The sequence below is a fragment of the Marmota flaviventris genome, chromosome 6, assembly GCF_047511675.1.
Source record: "Marmota flaviventris isolate mMarFla1 chromosome 6, mMarFla1.hap1, whole genome shotgun sequence".
Taxonomy (NCBI): domain Eukaryota; kingdom Metazoa; phylum Chordata; class Mammalia; order Rodentia; family Sciuridae; genus Marmota; species Marmota flaviventris.
Window position 1 is genome coordinate 5,996,176 of NC_092503.1, and position 24,099 is coordinate 6,020,274.

The following is a 24,099-nucleotide window of genomic DNA, read 5'->3' on the forward strand; positions in this document are numbered from 1 at the left end:
CTCGGTTTAAAGACTATTTCCTCTTCTTCCTCTTCCTCTCCTTCTCCACTTTCTCCTTCTCCTCCTTCCCCCCTTCTTCCCTACCCTCCCTCTCCCCTCCCCCAGCTTCTGCTTCATCTTCTTTCTTAACCAGGGATTCAACCCAGGGATGCTTAACCCCACAGCCACATTCCCAGCCATGTTATTTTTTATTTCGAGACAGCGCCTCACAAAGATGCTAAGGCCTAAGTTGCTTTGGGCCTTGCTAATATTGCTGAAGCTGGCTTTGAACTTGTTTCAGCCTCTCAAGCTACTGGAAGGACTGTTTTCTGAAATCAGATTCTTTAATCAGTTTGGAAAACCTAGTTAGAAAATTGAAGGTAGACTTCAGGCGGCGACAGTGTAACCTGCAGATGGCCACTGTTGCCACTGAGGAAGACTCGGTCCACTGCCTTCAGATCCTTTTTGGCCTTGCTCATGTATTCATTGAAGACCATCAAAGGCTTCAGCCTCAACTCTAAAGCCAATTATGTAGAATAAACAATAATTTCAATAGTCTTAATACTAGTAAAATAAGACCCTTCATTTCCTTAATGATGACACAAACATGGCTGTTGTAATGCAACCTTCCCTGCATGATGTAGTTAAATGAAGATTTATAACCAATTTATATTTAATCTTTTGACAACATTCATTTAGCATTGCCAAATAATAGAAGCTGAGAAACATTTAGCTTTAGAATCCTGACACTGTAAAAATAATTATCAACCTGCATGTCATTTTAATGGGCCTGGGAGAACATTCCTCATTATATTGTCACAGAGATTAAGTTATTTTAAGGTCAGTTTATTGTAATTTCATCTTTTGCAAGCTAAAAGGCTTTCTCATACCACCACACTAGTTTCAAGTTGCTTATTTTCTCCGCATAATATTTACTGTTTTCATTCATTGGTACCAGGGAGAATGCAATGAAATGTGGGCTTCACCCTCAAAAAAATTGAAAGTCTAGTAGGGTAGCTAAAAATATATATGGGATATCATAGGCTAGAAAGGAGTTAAGTACCCTGAGAAAACTGTAACTAACTAAAAGGTATTCCGTTTTCATTTGATGCAGCAATTGGTAAAGACTTTCTGGAGGAGCTGATACATCTAGTCCCCAAAAGACAGGAATGGAGGGCAGTTAGACTGGGTAGAAATAGGGAGAAATCATACATATTTTTAGACGTGGTTAGCAGGTACAGAGTGGAAGGAATAAAAATGAATATTTATCATGTACTCACTGAGAGCTCCACACTGGACCCTGAACAATCTCCTCTCTCCTGAAAAATAAGAATGTGTTAAAGTAGAATTTATAGAAGGTAAAATCCTAAATCTCAAGCAAATATTAAGTGAACACATGTAAATAATTTTATTCAATCTGCTAATTAATGAGGGATATAAGATATTATGATTGATTCAAAGAGCACCTGAGAAATCAAAGATACATTTATTAGCAAAGAAATGTCCAACAGACCATACTTTTTTTTATTTTATCTGTTTTACTGGACAGAAATTATTTCTATATGTACTGAACAAAAACCTACAGATTTAGAAATCACTTCACCAAGCCTGGGGCCTTTAATCAATATTGAATAATAAATACATTCCCTGGACTTGTGTTGCTCAAGTTCAGGTAACCACTAACCATAACTGGCTATTTAAATTTAAATTAAATGATGTAAATAAAACTACAGTCAGTCAAGCAGGTCACACTTGAGGTGCTCCACAGCCCCATGTGGTCAGCAGCTGCATTGCTGGACAGCACAAAGCCAGAGTCACAGGATGTTCTGTGGCCTGGTGCTGCCCTGGGATCCCTCTGCATGGCCTCTACCTTGTGATGTTTTATTCCCCAGCTAAGGGCTGGCTGCCTTATGTCTGTCTGATTTCCAAGTTTCATGCAGTCAGTCATTCTGACAGAGACAGGAAGAGTGTATCACGCAAGGATTCAGTTCAGCTTGAACATGGAGAACAACAGTGGAAATTGAGGTTAGAAAAATAAGTTCCTTGCAAGCAATGGAAGTACCAGGTTCACTAAGCAAAGGTGTCTGAGTCATTTTCAAGAGACAATGAGGAGATATTTAAGGAGAACAATATGATCAAAAATTTACCATAGGGAAATGAATCTCAAAGCACTTTGGAGAAATGAGAGGTTCTGGAAAGTTTAAGGCAGAGTGACCTTTTAGGAAATTACTGTAGTCCAGAGAAGGTGTGGGGAAGAGAGGAACATTCACAAGGGTAAGAGACAAGGCCCCTGCTCTGAGACTCAGGTGGCCATGACACGGCAGGGGACACTGCAATTTACTTACGTTTCAAATGGCAGAGAAAATAAACTGTTTCCTAATATTAGTACCAGTTTTAGGAAAAGAAGTATCAACATGTTGGTTTAATGGTAGCAATTGAATTAATGGTAGCTTCTTTGATACATCTTTATCTGGGTTTTATGATTCTTGGTGAAATTTCACCAATATTGGTAGAATAAAAATGCCAAGGTGGCTAGTTCTTGCTGCATACTTGCCTTAGGTATGTCTCATGTGTGCAGTCAACTTAGCGAACAGAGATGTTCATGTAATTTATGGCTGTGGCTATGCCAATGTGCTGTGGAGCTTGAGGGCTTTTCTGTGGCAGGAACGATAATGCTGTGAAGAGTGGATTAAGAACACAAGGGAGCAGGGCTGGGTAGCTCAGTGGTAGAGCGCTTGCCTACCACTGGGTTCAATTCTCAGCACCACATATAAACAAAGTAGAGGTCCACGGACAACTAAAAAAATATTGAAACTAAAAAGAATGCAGGGGAGGATCACACTGATGTGGGCAGGTCGGGTGGCCAGGGAAATTGAAGTTGAGTAGAAATACAGCAAAATCGGCAAATCCTTTATGCTCACTTAGGATGTGTCTCCTGCACCCCGCCTCTGAAGCCATCACTTGGTTGGGTGTTATTGGTTTCTGAATCGCTCCCTAAGCTCTGAGAAACAGCAAGGAAAGAAGTGGGGTCTCTATCCTTAGGAAACTATGGCTGTACAAATAAGCAGGTGTACACTATATAACATTATAAATTAATAACAGATGTGAGCCAAATGAACCAGGTGCTGAGGACCCACCAGAGGTTGGCTCTGCACACCACAGTGTGGAAAGCGGGGTGGAGCACCCACACAGAGGGCATCTCCTTGGGTGTCACTACAGATCATCCTAGTGCAGGGGACTTTGGTCTGAGGCTGCAGAGGCCTGAGGGTGCGGAGGAGAGCACACTTTATGTTTTCCTTCCTGGGTAGGATGCCATACAGGCAGCTGTAACTGTTTGGAGGGTGGTTGGGCACAAATCCCAATGGGCCATGAGGAAGAACTTCAGCTCTGAAAGGCAATTGTTTTTATTATTTTAATCACCTGAGTAAACAGTGCGTATTCTGGGAATGTTGTGTTGGTAAGTCATAAGAAATGACATATTTCTGAAAAAATGGAGATCTATTTTGCAGTAAGACGTGAAGTGTGAATGTGTCTTTAAACGAGACAGAACTGATTCTTTAGTGTAAAGCCCCTGGCCTGGCATGCTTCTGGGCACCTGCCTGGGGAGCTGGATGTCACCATACCACTTTGTCATGGAAGGTCACCACTGCAGGAAACTTAAACCCAGGACTTTTTTTTTTAAGTGATGACACAATATGTTTTAAGAATATAATTCTTCCTGCAAAAATTTGGAAGTATACTGATTCAGGAGGAGAGCAGGACACAGGGACAGGAGCTCTTGCTGGGCTTTGGGCACCATTGCAGAAGTCCCAGCCACGATTGAGGCTGGGAAGGAGAAGAAAGAATGAACTGAGTGCAGGATGGGAGGTGGCTGTGGAGAGGAGGCCGACTAGGCGTCTGGTTTTTCAGCTGTTGAAGTCCAGCACGACTGTGCTGATCAGTCACCTAGGACACAAGGTACCCAAGTTCCAGAGAATGCAGTTGAAAGAGTGCAGACATAGAACTGGAGGTCAGGGGACTCTGGGGGCTGAGCTAGTCCCAGTTCTAAGCTTCCCTTCCCTGAAGCAATGTGTCTGTTTTTTCATCCACACGTTGAAAGGTTTTCTCAGAGTTTCTTATAGGGCCTTGCTTTCTGTGGGATGCATGTATGCTGTGACCCCGGGGACCCCAGACAAGCTGTGACAGGGGATGAGGGGGGATGTCCCCATGGTCACTGCCTCACAATGCTGAGCAAACACTTGATGTGGAACACATATCTTCCCCCGGGCTTCTGAGGTCTTCCAGGAGGGAGGAGTGGGTGTACCTGGACAGAATACAGAATTGTGGGAATGTGACGCTAGATCAAGTCTGAAAATGGAATCAAAGGATTTTCTGTATGTAATATTTCCACAATGAAAGTGTGTGTTGTCATCCCACTCTGAGTTTATCGTCCACTCTCCGTCGTCCACTCTCTAAGCACACCAGGACCTGTCCTGCAATGTATGCACTGTAAGGTGAGGTGGATCCTTGTCAGTGTTACTCCTGGATTCTCAAACTGTCTTGAGGCTTGTCTTGATCATTGTGTGACTTTCCCCTCCTATTACTAGAGTGTCATGCACACATGAGAGTCTTGTCAATATTTGGTGTTAATGTCATTGGTGGGTGGAATCAGTGGGTACCTTCAGGACCACCCCCTGCTTCCTCATCACTAGTCTTAACCAAATCTTCCCTTAACCAAATCTTGGCTTTAGGCAGGCAAGATTTAGATTAGCTCAGAAAGCTAGGCATTGCCTGAAAAATTAGGAATTTATGGCTTTACTTTTTTCTATGGATTGTTAATGAGGAAGTCTGTTTCTATTTTAAATTTCTCTAAATTTAGTTTTCCTTTTATAGATGTAGTAAAGAATATGTGCTGGCCTGTGAGCCGGTCACAGTCTCAAAGCTGGGCGCTTGTCCTTGTCTGCGGGAAGGCAAAACCAGAGGAGGCACAGGTATGACGGTACTACGCAGAGCAGGCCAGGCCTTCCTGGGCTTTCACAGTCGCGTCACAGTGAACGTCTTGGCCTTCCCTCAGGGTTCCATCAGTCAGTGGGATGGGTATTCATACACCTGGGACCACATCTTCAGGGGTGGGGGTGGGTGGTGCATAAGCCCTGCGCATAGGCGCTCACCATCTTGGGGAGAGCTGACTAAGCCACCACAGGGTGGGGATGGCTGGACGGATGCTTCAGGCTGCTAGACGTTCAGCTGGAAGGGAACTGAGAGCAGTGAGGATTTGGAGCAGGAGAGAGGCAGCCCCTGAGCTGGGTCGTGGTGCCCTGCAAGGACCTTGATGGGTCCTAGGAGGCCCTTTGAGTTGGAAACACCTTTGATTGAAAGACTTTCTTAGAGCCAAAGTTATTCTATTACTTATTTTTAGAATCATACATCATTCACAATATTATCAGCCTTGATTAATAAAAACAAATAATTTTATCTTCCCCCCGGCATGATGTCAACACCATACACTTCTAACCAATTATTGTATCACTAAAAAAATTATTCTTTTATTTTATTACATAGTAAAATCTCAATATACCAGAGGCTTTTTGAAATCAATACTAGAAAAGATCATGTGGTTATTGTTTGGTAAATGCAAAATAAGATACTTAAAACACCAGAATAAGATGGGAAATATTATATTTAAAACATTAATACAAAGATCATTATGTTAGCTATTGTAGATGAAATGGAATGAAGAATATGGAAGGTGGAGGCTCACACCTTGCTTGCCATATTTTCTAATTAATGCCATTCTTCCGAGTATTCGTTTACTTAACAGGTTTGTCTAGCAGAAAATTTTAAATAAGGAAATTTTAAAATTATTTGTTAAATATCATGAAAAGTATCATTTCTGTAAAAATAAATAAGAAATTCTATTGATTCTTAGGTCATGTCATGGATTGTCATTTCTTGGTATAACGTCCAATTTGTAGGATATGTACTAACCCTTAAAAACAGGACTTCATTTGCTTCGTCGGTAATTACCCTACCTGCACATTCTTGCTGAATGCCAGAACTATAAAACGTTAATGGAAATTTCCATGAAACCTTTAGCACTGATTGAATGAGGAAGTGGGGGTGGTAAGACAGGAGCTGGGCAGATTTAGTGATTGCTGGCCATGGTCCATAATTGCCAACCCCGTTAAAGTGCCACTTCTAACAGTGCCGGACTCAATTCCCTACTGTATTTAGTGAAACCACCTTCTGTGTCATTGTTATTATCACTTGGTCAGGGGCAAAGCAGGTGCTTTGTAATCAGGAAAACTTCTATTCAAATCTCTGATTACCCCCATTGCTGCCTTAGGGACTACACTCAGCCCCCGAGCTTCTATTTCCTCAGTTATAAAAAGATGACTATTGAGCCTGGATTTCAAAGAATAGGCACTAATTTGGCAAGTCTGCCATTAAGTGAAATTTTGGAATTCATTTTAAATCCCCTTCAGTACCATTTTGCAATCATACAATAAAATATCATTTTTATTTTGGATAGATAGACTTAATGTTTTTTACTTGCATTAGCCAGCTTGAAAATTGTGTCCATTGGACTGGATCCATATAATTGCTTGCTATTTCCATTCCTAGTTTTTCTACAATTCACCTGTATCTCTTGCATCATAATAAAAAAGTGATTCATGAAAAGCGATGTGATTCCAGTAAACTTTAAATTAGTTTAAGGACTTTCCATCATGGTTTATGTTCTATAACATTAAATAGATTGAAAATGATTTGGTTGGGTAAGAAAAATTTTTTGGAATAATTATTTAAGAATGTACACCTCAGCTATTTCTTAAATTTTAGAATAGACTTAAGATGTAAATACTGTGTAAGACTCAACATTTATGAAGGCAGGGAGTGGCCACCTGGTACATGGGAGTAACTTGAGTTGGAAATTTGGGGAGAAACAGAACTGTGGGGAACCTTCCCCATGCCAGATCCTGTGTCAAATGCTTCACCTGTATTATTGTTTTTAAAATCCTTAATACAGCCTGTGAGGTAGGAGATATTATCATCTCAGCTTTGCAGATGGAGCAGGCAACAGGAGTCAACTGAGTTGCACTGTGGGACCAGGCAACACTGGGGTTTGACCAGTGTTGGACACGGATGTTCCAACTCGGAGAGGTGCCACCCCTTAGGTCATGAGGCATCCTGAGATCTCATTTTGAGGAAATCCTGTGCAATTATCTGGGGTGCCAGCATCTGTATTTGAATTCTAGATTGTCACTCAACATTCTGGAGAGCTTGGTCTTTGCTGGCACTCTCTTGTCCCTTGCCCATTTTTAGGAAGACTAAGTAATAGAATCAACTGTTTGGCTTTGAATCTTGTTATTCATTTAAAACTAATCCTTATATTATGCCTAACTCCACAGTTTTGTCTTGGCATGAGAAGTTTAGTTATTACTTTCAAAATGAATAATGAAAAAACAAATTGGCAACAACAACCAAAAAAAGGAAAAGTAAGGGGAAAAAAAAGAGAGGAAAACACCTCAGGCAAAAGAAATAGATTTAATCAGCAATTTTTGCCTCACCAGATGAAATTATTGTGTAGATACATTCATCAAAAACACTAGCACAAAAATGGAGAATTAAGTTGTAACTTTTGAGGATAGAGTCTCCTTAGGGATTGCTAAGCACGTTTTAGGAGTAGATGCACCTGATGGGTGGTTATGTAATTGAAAGCTGTGGCTAATACAGCATCCCCTTGGTTACTCCCTGGGAGTTCGGAACAGGTCTTGTTAAAAGCATGGAGTAGTGTGGATGGATTCAGTTGGCTGTGACAGCGTACTGGACAAGGATTGGAGCAGAGAGTCATTTGTCTGTAGAGCATCTTGTTAGAGATAAGTTTTCAGATTATGAATCCTAACACTTAATTATACCAAGTCCTAGAATTGGACACGAGTCACTTTTGTGATAAGTTAGTGCTGATGTTACTGATTTCAAACATGACTGTTCCAACACCGCGGGCTGCTAGTCCGGCAGGTTGGATCTGTGGCCAGGTGTTCTGTTTGGTCATCGGGACTCTGTTCTAATTTATATCCCTGTTTTGCCCTCACTCTCCTGCACCTGCCACAATTTTCACAACATTTAAAATACAGGAGAATTTACTGACCTAGCAAATACTCATTGTTTACTAAGTACAGAGAGCCTCACTAGCTGTTTGAAACATAATACGGAGTGAAGAGTTCCGTACAGGGAGGACCGCATTCATCGGAAGAAGGGACGAGTATTTGCCAAGTCAGAGGCAGAACACGCTGACGGCCAGTGCTGGACCTGGAGGCATCACAAGCCTTCAGGAGGTCAGGAAGAGTGGCAGACTCATAGGGCAAGACAGGCCTATGGCACCGCGCTCAGGGCCACAAAGTGAGAGAGAGGTAAGATCGGCCACGTTCATCAATGGACTAAGTGACATTTCCAGGGAGTGCTAACCTTGATACTAGAGGGAGTCTCTAGTAAGAAAATGACCTGCCCCACTGAACTTTTCCCCAGCCTGCCCCATCATTTGCATTACGTGAAAATGGATATAATCCTCATCTTTTCTATGATCCAAGGAGAGGTACTGTGCAGGAGAGGTGATGCAGGAAGTCCATGCTGATTGGACCCAGGTGGAGCACTTTATATTTATTCCATGTGCAATGTTCAGCCTGAAACTAACAGTTTCATGTCAATATGGGAGAGGACAATTGTTTAAAGGTGACAGGCTGAAGCTGTCTGCTTTCCTGCACATAGACATTAGTTTTTAGGGAGAAATATCTTTATGGGAACACACAAGAAAGAATTCTTACAAGAAGTGCTCTTCCAACTGGAACTTCAGCACAGGTCATTTTCTTACTAGAGACCTTCCTCTAGTGCCAAGGTTAGTGCTCTCTGGAGATGTCATTTAGTCCAGTGATGAACGTGACCATCCTTACATCTCAGGTCAGTGTTCAGAGGTGGTCATAAGAGTCGGGGTGGCATGATTGCTGCCTAGGCTAAAGTCAGGAGCTGATCCACTTGGGGAAGGAAACAGCCCACCACAGGATAGAAGACCTGTTCTGCTGTAGCACTGCGAAGGACGCAAACCCACCTACCTGACCTCCGTGCCTCAGACTCAGACCTCCCCTTTCCCCTTCTCTCTGGTCAACATCTATTATTACTATTGGCTTAGTTTAAAATGAGCCAGTGTATTTTTCATGGTGGCAGAAGAGCCTCTTTAGCATTGTTTGTTGTCTATAGTGCTGATGCCAGAGGGTGGCCAGATATGGGGCACTTAAAATTTTTGTGCTGTCCAGTTGGGTAGCTGCTATCGAGACAGACTTTAAAATTGAAATTGCTTAAAACTAATAAAACAAAAAAGGGTAATTTCTAGCTGAGTTTCAAATTCTCAATAACCACATGTAGTTAATGGCCACATAGTCTGTGTATGTAGGTGAGAGGGAACAGATGAAGGACATTTCCATCAACAGGAAGCTCTCCTGGGCAGTGATGTTCTACTTAATATTGTAATGTGCTCAAGTGAGACAAATATCAGTTTATATCAATTGTGTCGCCTCTGCTTCGCTCTGTTAGAGTATGTTGATACAGAACATTATTTTACCTAGGTATAAGATATATTGCATCTTACTCTCTATCTCCCTTGAAAACAAATTATCCAATCAATTAAACTCGTGATTTGCTGTGACAGGCCATCATGGAAACATCTGAGTTTCATGGAAAACTTTCCTCAGAATCAGAATGACTTTTCCTGAATTTCTATATCTTATTTAAAGAGTCATTGGGGCTGGTATTGCGTGGGCTTGCTTAGCATGTGCAAGGCCTTGGGTTCAATCCACAGCACCAAAAATGAAGTATAATAAAAAAATCGAAAAATGATTTTTTCAGGATTTTAGCCCATTATCTAAAATATACTAAAAAAAATATAAATATCTGAAGATTATGCTGTTTTACAAAAGGACAAAGCAAATATTTCTTTTTAAATGTGGGGTTTCCTTGATAGTTTGCTAGTATTAATGCTTTAGCAAATTTTTAGAGCAAGAAAATAAAGTAAGAGAAAAGAGATTCGACTAAGAATCAATGAGAAAAGTGGGAAAGAAAAACTAGAGATGATAGAATTATAATGCTAAGGAATGGCAGAAACCAATGGACCCTGTGCTCTGGCTCACCTTCCTGGCCTCTCAGAGGGCCACAGCTCACTGTGCTTTTAACTTCCCTGCAAGGAAAAGAAAACGAACTTCTGATTGAAATCAATAGAACTCACTTGCAAAATCATCATAGCAGTGGGGTAGAAGGTTCACCCTTTGATGGCTCTGTGTGAGGGGAGGACTGGCCCCTGGGCAGGCTCCCCAGGAGCTCCCGAGGAAGGTGAGCCAAACATTAGCAGGTTAGCCCACTGTGGATCAAGCCTGCACATCCTTCCTCGGAATTCTTCTTTACATGTTTTCCCCCTGAGCCATACAGTTTCCCAAGATGCACAGGCTTCCCAGTCAAGTCAAGTTTGGGTGTGCTGTGCACCACCCTGCCTCTGGAGGGGCTGGGACGCTCTGCAGCTTGCCGTAGTCAGAGGCTGGCTGCACTAGGCTTCACTAAGTGTAACCTAAATGGGTTGGGTCAAAGAGTCACAAGCATTCTTGGCTCAATAGCTTGTAAACCATCACAGAGTTCTGTAAAATATGCTTCAAGTGTGCTTGATTATCCTACAAATAGAGCCACTGAGCTAACCAAACGGTGCAAGAAGTTCTGTATAGATAGATAGATAGATATAGATCTGTAGATAGATGTAGATCTGTATATAGTTGAAATATATCTATTATATTCTTTATTATTTAAAGTTCTTCTTTTAAGGAGCTGAACAATTTAGGATGAAGAAGCATAGCATCTACAACTTCAGTGCAAAAGCTTTAGCTGAAAAACGTGTAAATATATAGTATATAGTATATGAGTAAATATATATCTATATAGTATATAGTATATGTGTGTATGTGTGTGTATGTGGGCACGCACGCGCGCATGCGCACACATACACACACACACACACACACACACACACACAGGATGTGCCCAAACAAACGTGCCAAAATGTTCTTAATTGACAAACTGGAAAGACGTGACTGGCACAATCTCTGTAATATTTCTCTAAGTTTGAACTTATTAGAGAAAGTGAGGGGAGCAGGAGGCGCTGCCCCAGTGACTTGGGGTCAGGAAGGCTCTGCCGCGTGAGCGTGGACTAGGAGAGGAAAGGAGAGCCACAGAGAAGTCCGGGAGCCTGGGGTCTCTGGGAGACATCTGCGTGCCCAGGGGAAGGCCCTCGGGCCCTGGAGGTGCCTGGCCACGATGACCCCATCTGCGAGGCGGAACCTCGGCCTCGGGTCGCTGCCCGGGAGCTTCCCGGTGGTGTGTGGCTTTATGCCTGTCCAGTGCGCCCAGGCCAGCGCGCCGCAGAGGATGCCAAGTTTAAATTGTGTTCTGCGGCCAGACAGGCAGGGGAGCCATGGGAGGGCGGCCTCTGGTGTACCTGAGGCCCCCTGCTTGGTGGAGCGCAGCCGGCAGCGGGATGAGCGGCAGGGGGACCGGCCTGACCTTGGTCTTCCCCAGGCTGGCCATGAATCCCACCCTGCGGCCGGCCGTGGGAAGCAGTGGGTAATGGATGGCGTGTCACCCGCGCTTCGCGCTTCTAGGGCACACACGTGGGCATGCAGGGTTTCTGAATAACTTCTCAAGGACTTCAGTGAAGCTCGAAGCGCGGAGGGGAGGGCTCCCAGTCTTGGCAGCGGCCTCAGGCTCCTGGGCTGGATAATACCCAGGCCCCCAGGCCGCTGTTGCCCTGCGGGGAGGACCTCGGTCCCGCCCCTTTTCCTCTCTTCCTCCCCTAAGCGGTTGCGCATCTCCTCTCTGCACAGTGCTGGCCCCTGAAACCCTGACTCCCCTTAGGAAAGCTTCGCTTCCCCTGTTCTATTTCTTCCTCCTCTTTGTTGTTTAACCTTCACAGTAGGTTATAAAAACTGTGAAATTGGATTTGTTCATATTGCTGATAAAGGTTTTAGCAGTAAGGGCTCCTGCCATCTTCACCAAGTTGTTACTACAGTTAAAATTGTCACGTTCTTGTGATCTTTTGCTAGTCAGTCCTTTATTATTTTATGACTATTTATATAACATTGATAATGGTTCTATGTTTCATTTAAGGTATATAAACCATAAGAATATATCTTATGTAATTATTATATTTGGCAATAATAATGTGACATCATAAACCTGGATATCTCCCCCATTCAGGCATTGATGTTACTGGAGGTATTAAAAAATAATTATTTACCATCAGTGTAAACATATATGTACATTTCCTCTTTTCAAAAAAAGCTACATATTTATCTCTGGAGACTAATAAGTATAAAATATATTATAAATCACAAATTTGTAAAACTTGACATCTTTATTGTATCTTATATTTCACAAAGTTTTATCACCTGCATTATTGGTAAAGGTGGTTAAACAAATAGCAATCCAAAATGTATACGTAGTCTTTTTCCAATAAATTAGGGAAACAAATAGAACTGCATAGGACTCCAGAAACTTCTGTTGATTTCTCATTGTATCTGTACTATCTGTTTGAGTAGACCATATGCATTTGGGAGGCTGTTTTCTCATTCATAATCATAAGAAATGCTAATTATTTATAGATGCTTCTGATGATACCAATAAAATTTTAAATAAACTATTATGCCAGGTCATGTCATGTGACACCACCTGCCTCCTGCTACTCCCCCTCCCCAGCAACAGGTAAGGATTAGAAGAAATAACTACTAAGTAATTGTAGAAACTTAGAAATTTAGAAAGACTATTATTTTATTGATCAGTGCTTCTGAATAAAGTTAGTTGTCCTCAGATATCCAAGTATGAGACCATCCTAAAGGATTCTCCTAATTGAAGGAGTAACATAATCCCTGCATGTTGACATTCTAGAGAAATGATCAGAGATGTTTAATTATTGAATCCGCTTTTCCATTCACCTTTTGCTCTTGAAACTATACTATTTGAATGGCACTTATCTGGCTAGAGGGAGTATTAATGAAATGCAGAGCACCCATTTCTACCCATGGCTGCTGGAACTGTGGAGCTCCCCAGGGTTCAGGGCTCTCATTTAATGTGTGTCTGAGTTTTGGCAAGTTCCTTGGAAAACCAGCTAGCGTGATCCTATCACACATATCATGAGAAATGGGCTGTTTTGTTTATGCAGATAAAGTTTTTAAAAGGAAAAGGCTGGAGCCTTCATAACTGTGTTCAGAAGCATGAAATAGAATTCAGGAACCGTGATCTCTGCACTCCCTGTCCCCCTTTCAAACATGAGCGGCAAAGAGCGCGTTTCCTTTCACTGTGCTGCAAACAGAGTTGGCCCCTCTCCTGGCTGCAGGTTGCTTACTTTATTGAGTAAGTCATAGAACCATTGGCAAGGAAAAGAAAAGATTTTCACTCATTTGAGCATAAAACTAAATTTTCTAGATTTAATTATCATCTCCTCATTGGTATATTTATTCCAAAAATGTTTCAAAATGTCCCTGAAGAGTTAGTTTTAAAACCTTCCTCTAACAAGCTGATGAAGAGAACTGGTTTCAGTTTGGATTTGGCACTGACGGCTACTTCCTCTGCTTTTGCCCACAGGTAGACCAACCTACAACAGCTTTTATGTGTACTGCAAAGGCCCCTGTCAAGGGGTGCAGCCGGGGAAGCTCCGGGTTCGGTGTGGCACCTGCAGGCAAGCCACGCTCACCTTGGCCCAGGTAAGGACGAGCAGTGCCACCACGGGACTGCCAGCACAGGGGCGACTGGCGAGCTGCCCCTCACTGTTTGTCAGCACGAGTCGCCCACTGCTGAAAATAAGGCACTCTTCTGGGTGTTTGTCACAGCTTATGACTTGAAGCTTCATTTTAACATAAAGCTTTGCCTTCGCATTTCTCTCTACTGGTGGTGCCCAGTCATTCTCCCACCGAAAGGCAGTGTGGAGACTGCTTTTGTAACAGAAGGGGCTGGGCGTTGGTGGGGCTGGGTTTTAGATGAGACCCTGCAAGGAGGGGCCTCTGTGGTTCTGGAAAGGTTTTGCATCTGGAGCTGCACGATGCCTGAGTGGCTTCATCCATGCTCCAGGTCCAACAGACTCTGCACTAAAGATCAATGCACAGAAGGTCACTAACTGTAAGTTACACCTCAATAAAAAAAAGTGAAAAAGGAAGTTAAGGATCATGGTCAGCAGAGGTCCCAACAAAGGTCTGCTGTGGCCTGCTGCTTGTTTCAGGTGCAGCCCCTGAGCCAGGAGTTACTTTTGCATTTTTAAATGGTTGGGGAAAATCAAAAGATGAAAAATACTGTGTGGCCCATGAACATTCCATGAGATTTCAGTCCCATTGTCCATAAATAATAAAATTTGTTCAGGACTCAGACCCACCCATTTCTGCACGTTGGGACACAGGCTGGACAGCCTGCAGAGCCTGAATTACCCACTCTCTGGCCCAGGGGAAGAGCTTTGCTGACCTGTGATGAGATGTGAGGGACGTGGCAGGTGATGCAGATGCGGCAGTGGGCAGCGCGTGGCAAGTCTGGCCAGCACAGGTGTGTGAGCACAGAGAAGAGTGCAAAGGACTCAGTGCTGGGGCACTGAGGGCTCCCATGGGGGTGATCATCCCAGCCTGGGGAGACCCCACAAAGGCAGAGCGTTCTGGTTTCACTCTGCAGGCAGTGAGGAGCCAAGGCCAGAGTAGGGACGATGGGTAATAGAAGACCTCGAGAGAGACCTCCTAGAGGAGGAGTCACAGATGCATTGCCACCAGCCGAGGACATGGCAGCGCCACTAAAAGTGCGATGGGGGGTCTTCCTGTGACGCCACATTGCAGCCACACAGGGAAGCCCACCTAGGAAGCGCGGGTGAGCAGAGGCCAGGTCTCACCCGAGCAGTTGCAGGGGCCTCTCTTTCCAGGTTGTCATTGGACACTGAGTGCATCCTCCAGGCAGAAGTGCTGGCCTGGGTCCAGCACAAGATTTCCTTCAAGCTGCTCCTCTCCTCTGCCTTTTCCAAAAGGATGGCCTGTCTCTTTCCCGTTCTGATCTGCAGTCACATCCCAGTGTTCTAGAGGGTAGATATGACCTACTCTAACTTCCTGGTGAATTCTTAAAACAAACAGCACCAACAAGTTAGTGTGGAACTCCATGCTAAGTTTTTCATAAGTGACCTCATTTAATCATTTCACAGAAAAACTCTGGTTAAGTTCTATTGTACTATTATTGCCCCCCGTTTTAGATTTGAGAAGAATGAGGCTTCAAAGCTTCAGTCATTAGTCTAAGAAAACAGGAGCGTGTTAGCGTTGGCCAGGAATTTGGACCCAGACTATCCCCTCTCACTTTACAAGCTGTAGAAGGGTTTTGCCCTTTTTTGCTGTGTGGATATGTTTACATTAAGGGCCATATACCCAAATATCCACAGGGATAAGACAGGAGATACAGTCTCCCATCAGATGTGGGCATTGAGGGGCAGTGTCACAGTGGAGGAAGAGGAGGAGGCCAATACCTGGACCTTGCTGCCTGCCAGATGTTGGGGAGCTGTGAGGTGGGACTCATTGCAGCTGGTTCTTTTTTATTTTTTGAATCAAGAGATATTTTCATTTAATACTATACTCCACGAGCAGCGGGGATAGAAAAACACAAAGAAAGCCCCTGCAACGTTTGTCTCAATATATGCAACCAAAGTAGAGCTTTGTAGGGACTAGGTGGCACGTTAATCCCAGGTGTTGAGCTGAGCCTGGAAGGGGACAGGCACCAGGAAAGGTGGCTGTCGTGGGGACACGTGTGAGGTGAGCTTACAAAGATGACCCTGGAGGCAGCCCGAGAGCCCTGCTTCCTCCTCCTTGCTGGGTCAACTTGGACTGCTCACTGGCATAACAGTATCTGTTTCTTCCTTGTTGTGAGGTTCGCTCATACGTAGAGAGGACTTGATTATCAATGTTCTGTTATCCTCATTCACGCACAGGAATGCACGTGTGTGACTCTCCGTCCTGCAGTGTGGAAGCCAGGTCTGGCCAACACTTTCCCCTCCCCCTTCACCCCTATTAATGCAGAGTCACTATCATTACCAGATTAGAATAGAGTCACCTTGAGATTAAGTCAGGCACCTATTCACCAGGACCAGCACTTCCAGGGAAGGGTGTCCCATTGGTAGACCAGTGGTCTCAGCACCTCACCTCAGATGGCCATCCTATGACCCCCTGTGATTTATTCCATTCCCAGACTGTTCCACTTTTGATATTTAACCTTAAACTTTTATTCCCTTCACACTGTCACACTGTTTCCTACTCTGCGCATCACTGACCCCTCTCTTACGTTGTCCGGGAACTATGTGGCCTCTCCTGTCACTCCGTACCCTGAGCTGCGAATCCTCAGTGTCATGGTGCAGTCATCCATTCCCTGCTGAGCACGCCCTGCAGTGCCTGTGCGCCTGCCTGATCTGTCTGCAGTATTTCCACCCCTCATATGGGGCCTTCCCTTCGCAGGGCACAGAGCCACCATGTTGAATGAGTGACAATTGTATTTGAACCTTCACACCTTGATTCCATAGGTGCCACACCCTTCAGGAATTCTGTGTGGCATTTTATAATCATATCAGTCCTAGTAATGATTATGTGTTTGTTGTGATGTATTATTCCCTGCCTTACCTCTATATTATTGTATTTGTCTCTAATTTGCGTGATAGACCTGCAAAGTAGATAGTATTATGCAATGTTTTAAACAAAGAGACTCTTTTAGTTTAAGTAAAGAGCCCAGAGTTACAGGTTAAATAATAATTGAGCCAAGAGTAAAAAACAAACAATTCTCTTCATTTTTCCAAAACCTTGACCTTTTGTAGGATATGTTGCTTACTATACAAATCCAGTAATCAATGTTCTATTATCTAACTACTTCCTTTGTACTTAAAATGTCACTCAAGAATACTCTTGGGAAAAAAATACATACATTTAAAGATTCAGGAAAAATGGAATAAACATGATTTAAAGAGAATTAATCCATATTTTTAGTAGTTACCAGAGGTAGTAAACTTGCACATAGCAGAAGATCAGACATTTCAATATTTTGTTATAGAAATGCCTGTTCAAATAATAACAAGAAAAACCACACACTCAGTAGAACCTCCTGATAGGACCCCTGAGGAGCTGCTGGCCAGTCACATTGCTGATTAGCCTGCAAGCTTAGGCTTGGCAGCCATGGAGGAGTGCTGGATTTTGCCAAGGGGAATGATTTCTATGCAGAAGATGGGCAACTCTTGGGTTTCATTTTCTAGATCTTTATGAAGATCAATAACTTACATAATTTTCTGGTCATGAAAATATAAAAGAGAATATAGGATTTTAGGTGGGTGACTAGTTACAGTGGAGTGGTATGTGGTTTATTTGAATGTCTGCAAAGAGAGTTTTATACCTAAGGAGAAAAATTGGAACCTCCTTAGCCACTTGAACCATTTTTGAAAAACACAATTTTTTTCCTTCTCATCTGGAGAAAGCAGGTTGCAGCCAGCTCCGTGCATCTCATGTCTGTGTGGTCCCCTCCTACATCCTGGTGGTTGGGGGTTCATTCATAATGCCACTGTTTCCTCAACTTTATTTAAATAGTACACATAGCAATGATGAGCTGCCTCTCCCACGTGGTGCTATAGTTAGAACCGCATCCCCTGTGTGATGTGATGCTCATAATAAGTTGGCAGGGAAGATGGACGTCCTATTCCCATCCCCATGGTTTCTTTGAGTCTGAAGTTGGACCTGACCTCAAGGGTGAGTTGAGAATCATCTTGCCCACCAGTTCCTCTTCTGTTTCCAGATCCAAATGTCTTCTTTATTTCATGGTGATCTTGACCAGGGTTCCACCTAGATCAAAATAGCCTTTAGAAAAGTGAGTGCTCACTGGCAGGCAGGGGAGAAACTGGCTGAGGGAAGAAGCATGGCGAGCACTGGCGCTAAGGCTGCCCACCTGAGACAGGGCTGGACACACCTGGGGTGCTTGTATGTGGCTGTATGTTTCTGACTGTGTTCTTGAGCAGTGAGAGGAGCACTTAAAATAACCCACTTCACTGTTTCACTCAGAGACTTCTCTAAGCGCCTGTTGATGTCAACAGAACACCATTAGACCTGTGGCTGTGATGGTCTCACTGGACTGGAGGTTTAGTTAGCCTGGGTGCTGATGGCCTGGCGTCCGTCCCTGGGAATCATTCTGACAGTTGCTCCTCACCCTGCAGACTGCTCTCACTGGGTCCTGATCTCACTGTGCTCCCCCAATCCTAGAAGGGTGTCCTCCCCTTCCCCCATCATCACCAGTCACTGCTGAATTCTAGATGACCTGGGCCTCTTCGAGAAAACTAAGCTCTGCCATGGAAAGAAACTAACTGGTTTGGTCCTTCTAACTGGAAACAGACTTAAAATAGAGTCAAGGTACACATGGAGGAAAGTTAAGTTCTTGAATCTAGTCATCATTAGAAGATGGAAGGACATGGAGGTGAACTGAGAGAGAAATGCAGAGTTTTGCTTTGGAATGTGTGCCTGGGAGCAAAGTCCTGCAGGACCCCAGTTCTGATGAATTTTGCAGGTTGCTAATCTCTCAGCACCAGCTCCAGGTACCCAGTGTTATCCACACTAACATCTTTTTGTTTGCACTTAGTTTATTAGTCTTAAAATTAATCAGAAGCCAGGAGATTACTGCAGCCAAGGAGTTTGGATGATTTTTTCCCCTCTACAATCACTATAATTACTTTATCTCAAAAAGAACTTTATCTTTGCCACTCTAATGAGATACTCTGCCTTGGAATAGCATTAAAGCTAAAAGGTTTCTGATGAGAAATGGGGCAATAAATAGAATAAGATGTAAAATGCCTGGCATGATGGATTTTGTTTAAAATTGGTTTATAGATTAGGCACAATTTATGTGAGGAAATTTATTAAGAAATATAGTCTAAATGTATAATCATTTCTAAACTTAATATTTGTTACAGATTAATTGTTGGTCAGAAGTCAACTTACTTCTCTTATTGTCAAAACCTGCTCTCACATCTACGTAATGAATTGAAGTCTTAGGATATATCTAACTTACTCTCTAGTATTAGCATAGGGCATTTTTGCCCTAGTATGGCTTACTCTCCTCCATGCTTGTTATAGATTTTCTTGCCAGCCTTTCAGGTTTTCTAGAGTATTCCTTGCAAGTTATTTAATTTTTGTAAAGAATATTCTGGATGTCTTGATGGTGAGGATCCTGCAATGTAGTTTTGCTTTGTGTTATCATGTCAGGCCCAGAAAGAATACAGCCTGCATGTGGATTCTCCTCTGCCAGCTCAGGTTTAGGGAGCTAAAGGCAGGCGGATCTGTCCTGCAGCCCTGGGGCAGGGCTAAGAGCAAAGTCGTGCAGGACTGGGTGAGAGCAGCCCCCTCTCCTGCCATCTGCTCTGCCTGGGGACTCTGCTTGGCCGCAGGCTCCCTCCTGATCCCTCCTCCCTCTTCAGATGCCCACTCTTTCCACTTTGCCTGGATGTGCTCTCTTTGGTCCTTGCCCCAGCTCCATTCCAGTTGGTGACAAGTAGAGGGTCCCCTCTGCTAGGCAAAGACAGAAGATACATCAGAGTGCACTGTGGGATCTGAACAGCTCAGAGCACCAACTATCAAGGTAGATACTTTATAAACAATCAAATAAATTATATCAGGCAAGTTGACCCTTTGGAGATTTGGCCTTGGTGAGAGGATCTTCATTCAGCACCCTGCGTAGGTACACATGTCGGGCACGGCTGGTTTTTTTTTTTTGCTCTATGACTTTAACTTTCAGGAAAACTGGATGGTTTTAATGACTCCCAGAGCTTCCAGCACTGAGGTTGGAGTGGGAGAGCCCTAGATGAGAGGGGGATGGTGGGACACACAGCTCAGGAAGGGTGGACCTGGAGGAAGCTGGGGGAGGCTGTGTGGGAATCTGGGAGCCTTGGGCCTCTGACTGGGAAGGGGTGTGCCCAGCGTCACTCTGGCACCCAGGATTCTGGGTAGGAGTGCCAGAGTTAGCGTGACACGAAAGGAGTTCACCTACATTTGCATTTCAGATACACAGCGAATGTCTTTTTCCTTTTTGCATAAGTAGGTCCTACTCATGGGGGTGGGGTCTAGGAAAAACCTGGGAGCCCTGGGGGTGATGCTGACACCCCATGTGAGGGTAGTACAGCCCTTCACCAGATGGAGCTCTTGTTTCTGGAGAACTCCTCATGATCACTAGTGAACCAAAAGCATTTCGATTAGACGGACAAAGATACCAATATGTGAATTGATGCCAGTTGAAAAAGACTCATTTCCGTTTTTGCTATAGCTACATTAATATGGACATGTGTCAGTTTATAAGAAAAAAACGAAAAATATAAAGTTGTCTATTGAACTAAATGAAATGTTACATATAAATATAAAATTGTTTAGGAGATAAGAAAAAATGTCATGTGCAAATGTAAAGTTGTTTAGGAAATAAGCAAAATGTTGTTGAACAGGGCTGCGGGTGGCTTCAGCCGCCCCCCTGACGCTGTCTTTGCTACAGCAATGTCTACCTTGTCATATGCATAATATTTCACAATAGTAAGATTTTCTTTGGCCTTATTATAGTTGTAGTGATTTCAATTAATTAAAGCCTGCAGAAATGTTGGCCAAGGTTGGTAATTCATTGGCTTTTTAATCCAGGTCATTATTTTCATTTGGACTTCGGTGGTGACACCTTTCATTGATTCCTCACTTGAGGGACTCTCTGTAATAGCAACTCGGTTTTGTTTTGTTTGGGTAATGATTTTACTTAGAAGTCTTTAAGGAGAAGACTGAGGAAAAGAAAAGAAGACACTCTTCACAGATGCACATTCCCCAAGCATGACTCAAGGGCCCTTCCTGTACTGGGGGCTCTGAAGCTCTGGGCACCCTATTTCCCAGCCGGTCTCCATGGCTTTGTGCTGTGAATGTGTGACACTGTTTTCCCTCTCACGTGTGGCTGCACTCCTTCCCAGGTGGCTAGTGTAAGATTCTCAAAACCACAGGCAGGGAATGCAAGATGTGTTATTCTGGAAATGTTTATATTTTAAAGTGGTTAAGTTCTCTATTCTTCCAAAGAACATGGTTTATATTTTGGGAGAGATAACTGATTTTTATACACATGTATCTTTATTGCAAAGTACATAATGCCAATGTTAGCTATTTTTTTATGCAGAAGATATTAAAAGTTTTATAAAGTTTGTCAGTAGTACCATGTGGTCAATAATTTACTTAATTGGGAATCAGTTAAGCTATCTGGAATTTTATTAATTGTGTGGGATGATACATTTCAAACATTTATCAGAAGAATTTTTATCAAAACTATATATATATATAAATAAAATATATTTTGGGGTACATAACCACTGAGCCACATCCCCAACCTCCCCCTCTGTTATTTATTTATTTATTTTAAATTTAAAATTTAAGTTTCTTAGGGCCTTGCTAAGTTTCTGAGGCTGGCTTTGATCCTCCTGCCTCAGCCTCCTGTGCCTATGGGATTATGGGCATGTGCCATTGAGCCTGGCCAATGTTTTGACAAAGTCACCACCTATAAATTCTTGTAAAGCATAAAGGAACAGATACAATTTTCTCAAGAACGGTCCCCACACATTCTGTCATTCCATTTTAAGTTGCAGTTGTGTGCACAATGTCGGAAACTGGGCTGCTTTGTTGATTGGCTAGTGATGCTGTGTGCTGGCAGAACAGGACTTAACTCAGGTCAACTCCTAAGGACACTGTTGATTTCTCAGGCACCCGGGCTGCTTGTCTGCCACTGCTCTTCCTGAACATCACGGCCTCGAGTCTGTGCAAGACAGCACAGGGGTGGGAGCAGCAGTACCTGCCTCTTTTATCAAAGTGATGAAAATAATTCCTAGAAACCTCCATGTGGTCTTCTTACACCTCACCGCCATAACTGGGCCACTTGGCCACTGAAAAGCAGGAGTCTGCCCACAGGGCCCACAGGGCCCACAGGGAACAGGACAGCTGTGACTGGCCTAGACCAACCTTACTTTCTCCTCTGATTTGACCCACCTCAAACCAGAGTGCTCCTAACAAGGACAGCAGATGTGACTGGGTGGGCAGTGACTAACGCCTGCCGTATTCAGAGCGTAATTGTTTTAGATTGTTTTCCCCTGACCTCATCGCCCTTGTTACTGAGTGGACATTCCACACACACATGCCTTACTTGGATCCCAGAGAGATCTGTCCTGCCTTGACATTCTGGGTGGGAAATGCCATTGTCTTTAGGTGTTATTTCTATACACAGATGTGGCTCCCTGATCCTCTACAGAATGAAATAGACACATTCTCCGTTTAACCACTTAGAAACTTTATCAAGAATAGTAGAAATAATTAAAAAAAAAACAGATCTTGAGTGCACTGGGTGAATTTTGTTCTTTGCTTAAGAAGTGAGTGGCTCTACTCTCAGTAGTGAACCAGGGGGGTTTATTCATCTGGTCTTACTCCATGCAGATCTCCTGTTGATGCCTTATGAATAAGCAGGTGTATTACCCAGCAGATAAATCTGTAGGGCTGGGGGAGGCACATTAACAGTGCTCCTTCAGAATCACGCAGGGCAGTGGCAGGTTGGCTGAGACATGCTTGTGCATCATTTTGCAGAAGCTTTTGTACTTAGGCATGCACCGCGTCCTCCGCCTGAGGCTATCAGGCTACCTGCATAAGTGTATCATTAAAGCCGGTGGGAAATGGAGAGGTTAATTGACTTTACTTGGGTCACACAGTGAGAAAGAAACCAAACTGAGAATTAAAACCGGGGCACTGGAGCTGAGCTTCTGACTGCCAGCCCCTGTATTGTGTTACGCTGGTTTCCTTACTAGGACACGGGAGGGCTGAGACTGCCAAGGCAGTTTCCTGCAAAGAGTCATGTTTACCCCACTGCGTGTCCTACAGTGGGGATCAAGATTCAGAAACTGTAAGAGGGGAAACAGGGAACTCTCCTTTAGTGGAGAGGAAAAGGGCGTGCACTGGGTGCTTGGAAACAGGAAGCAGGAAGGCTCAAAGGGAGTCAGAGACCAGAGCCCTGTCAGTGTTAGCCAGCCGGCGGGTTTGTCCTGGGGCATCTGACTAATACCGCCAGGGTCTGTGGTGTGAGTCCTACATGGGCCACTTGGCCCTCCAAGCACAATTAAAACCCTGCAGTCCCACATTAGTATTTTTTGAACTCAAAAATCAGCTCATTTCAAATAATTTTATTTCTGTCTAAAGTCAGAATGACCCTGATTTTTTATGTGCTATAAATCTCTAGTTGTGCATGGGGGACTTCATATTAATTTAGAAAGCCATCCTAATAAGCATAACTGACCTACTGCCAAGGAAATGACCTGCAATTAAAATAATCAGATATGGCCATAATTTAAAGCTGGCAGCAGCATCTCATGGGCAAATACACTCCCCTCCCCCCAGCATGCTGAACACAAATGAGAAAGCATGCTCCTTCTCTGTCTTTATCTTTATTTAAAGTAGTCAAGGTAAAGGTCAGTGTAAACAAATGTGAAATAGCCTATAAATTCTGTAGTGTTGCCACCAAAGGTAAACTTTGCATAAACAGATACAGGGAAAATGAAGTACACACACTCACGAAATATGGTGTGACCAGAAAGGTAAGAGACACCCTGTTCCCCAGGTACTGTGTACTCATCCTGCTACTAGATCCGGTTCCAAGAGGCAGCCAAGGACCCCTTGTTGGTCTCTGCTTTTAGCAGAGTGCACGGTGCGTAGTGGACGTCTGAGAGTTATGTGGAGTAATGAAGAGCAGGAGACTGGCTTTGCCTCATTGTGTGCCTTGGCCTTCCCACAACTTTGATCCGAAATGGACTCTGCAGCCATCCAGTCTAAATTCCCTGATAAGGGAATTGCTCAAAAAACACATGCTTGCTGTTAGATTATCCGACTTCTGTCCAGGACTGTAGATATGGAGAAGGCATTGCTTTTCGGACTACCTGTTTTCCTTGTTGATAGACCTCCAACTGAAAGTTACTTGACCTGAAATCAGTCTCCACCTATAACTTCTGTTTTTTTTTTCTCTTTGAAAATAAAACTCCAAATA

General features: G+C 43.5%; 1 protein-coding gene across 5 annotated transcripts in view; it reads left to right on the forward strand.

Moving 5' to 3' along the window:
• The window catches only part of Prkn (parkin RBR E3 ubiquitin protein ligase), a 1,231,972-nt gene that overhangs the window by 434,341 nt on the left and 773,532 nt on the right, over nt 1–24,099 (forward strand). For all 5 annotated transcript variants that reach the window (XM_071612868.1, XM_027939482.2, XM_071612867.1 and 2 more), the window contains one exon: nt 13,627–13,745. In XM_071612868.1, coding sequence (XP_071468969.1) covers nt 13,627–13,745 — 119 coding nt within the window. The remainder of the gene's footprint in view (nt 1–13,626; nt 13,746–24,099) is intronic.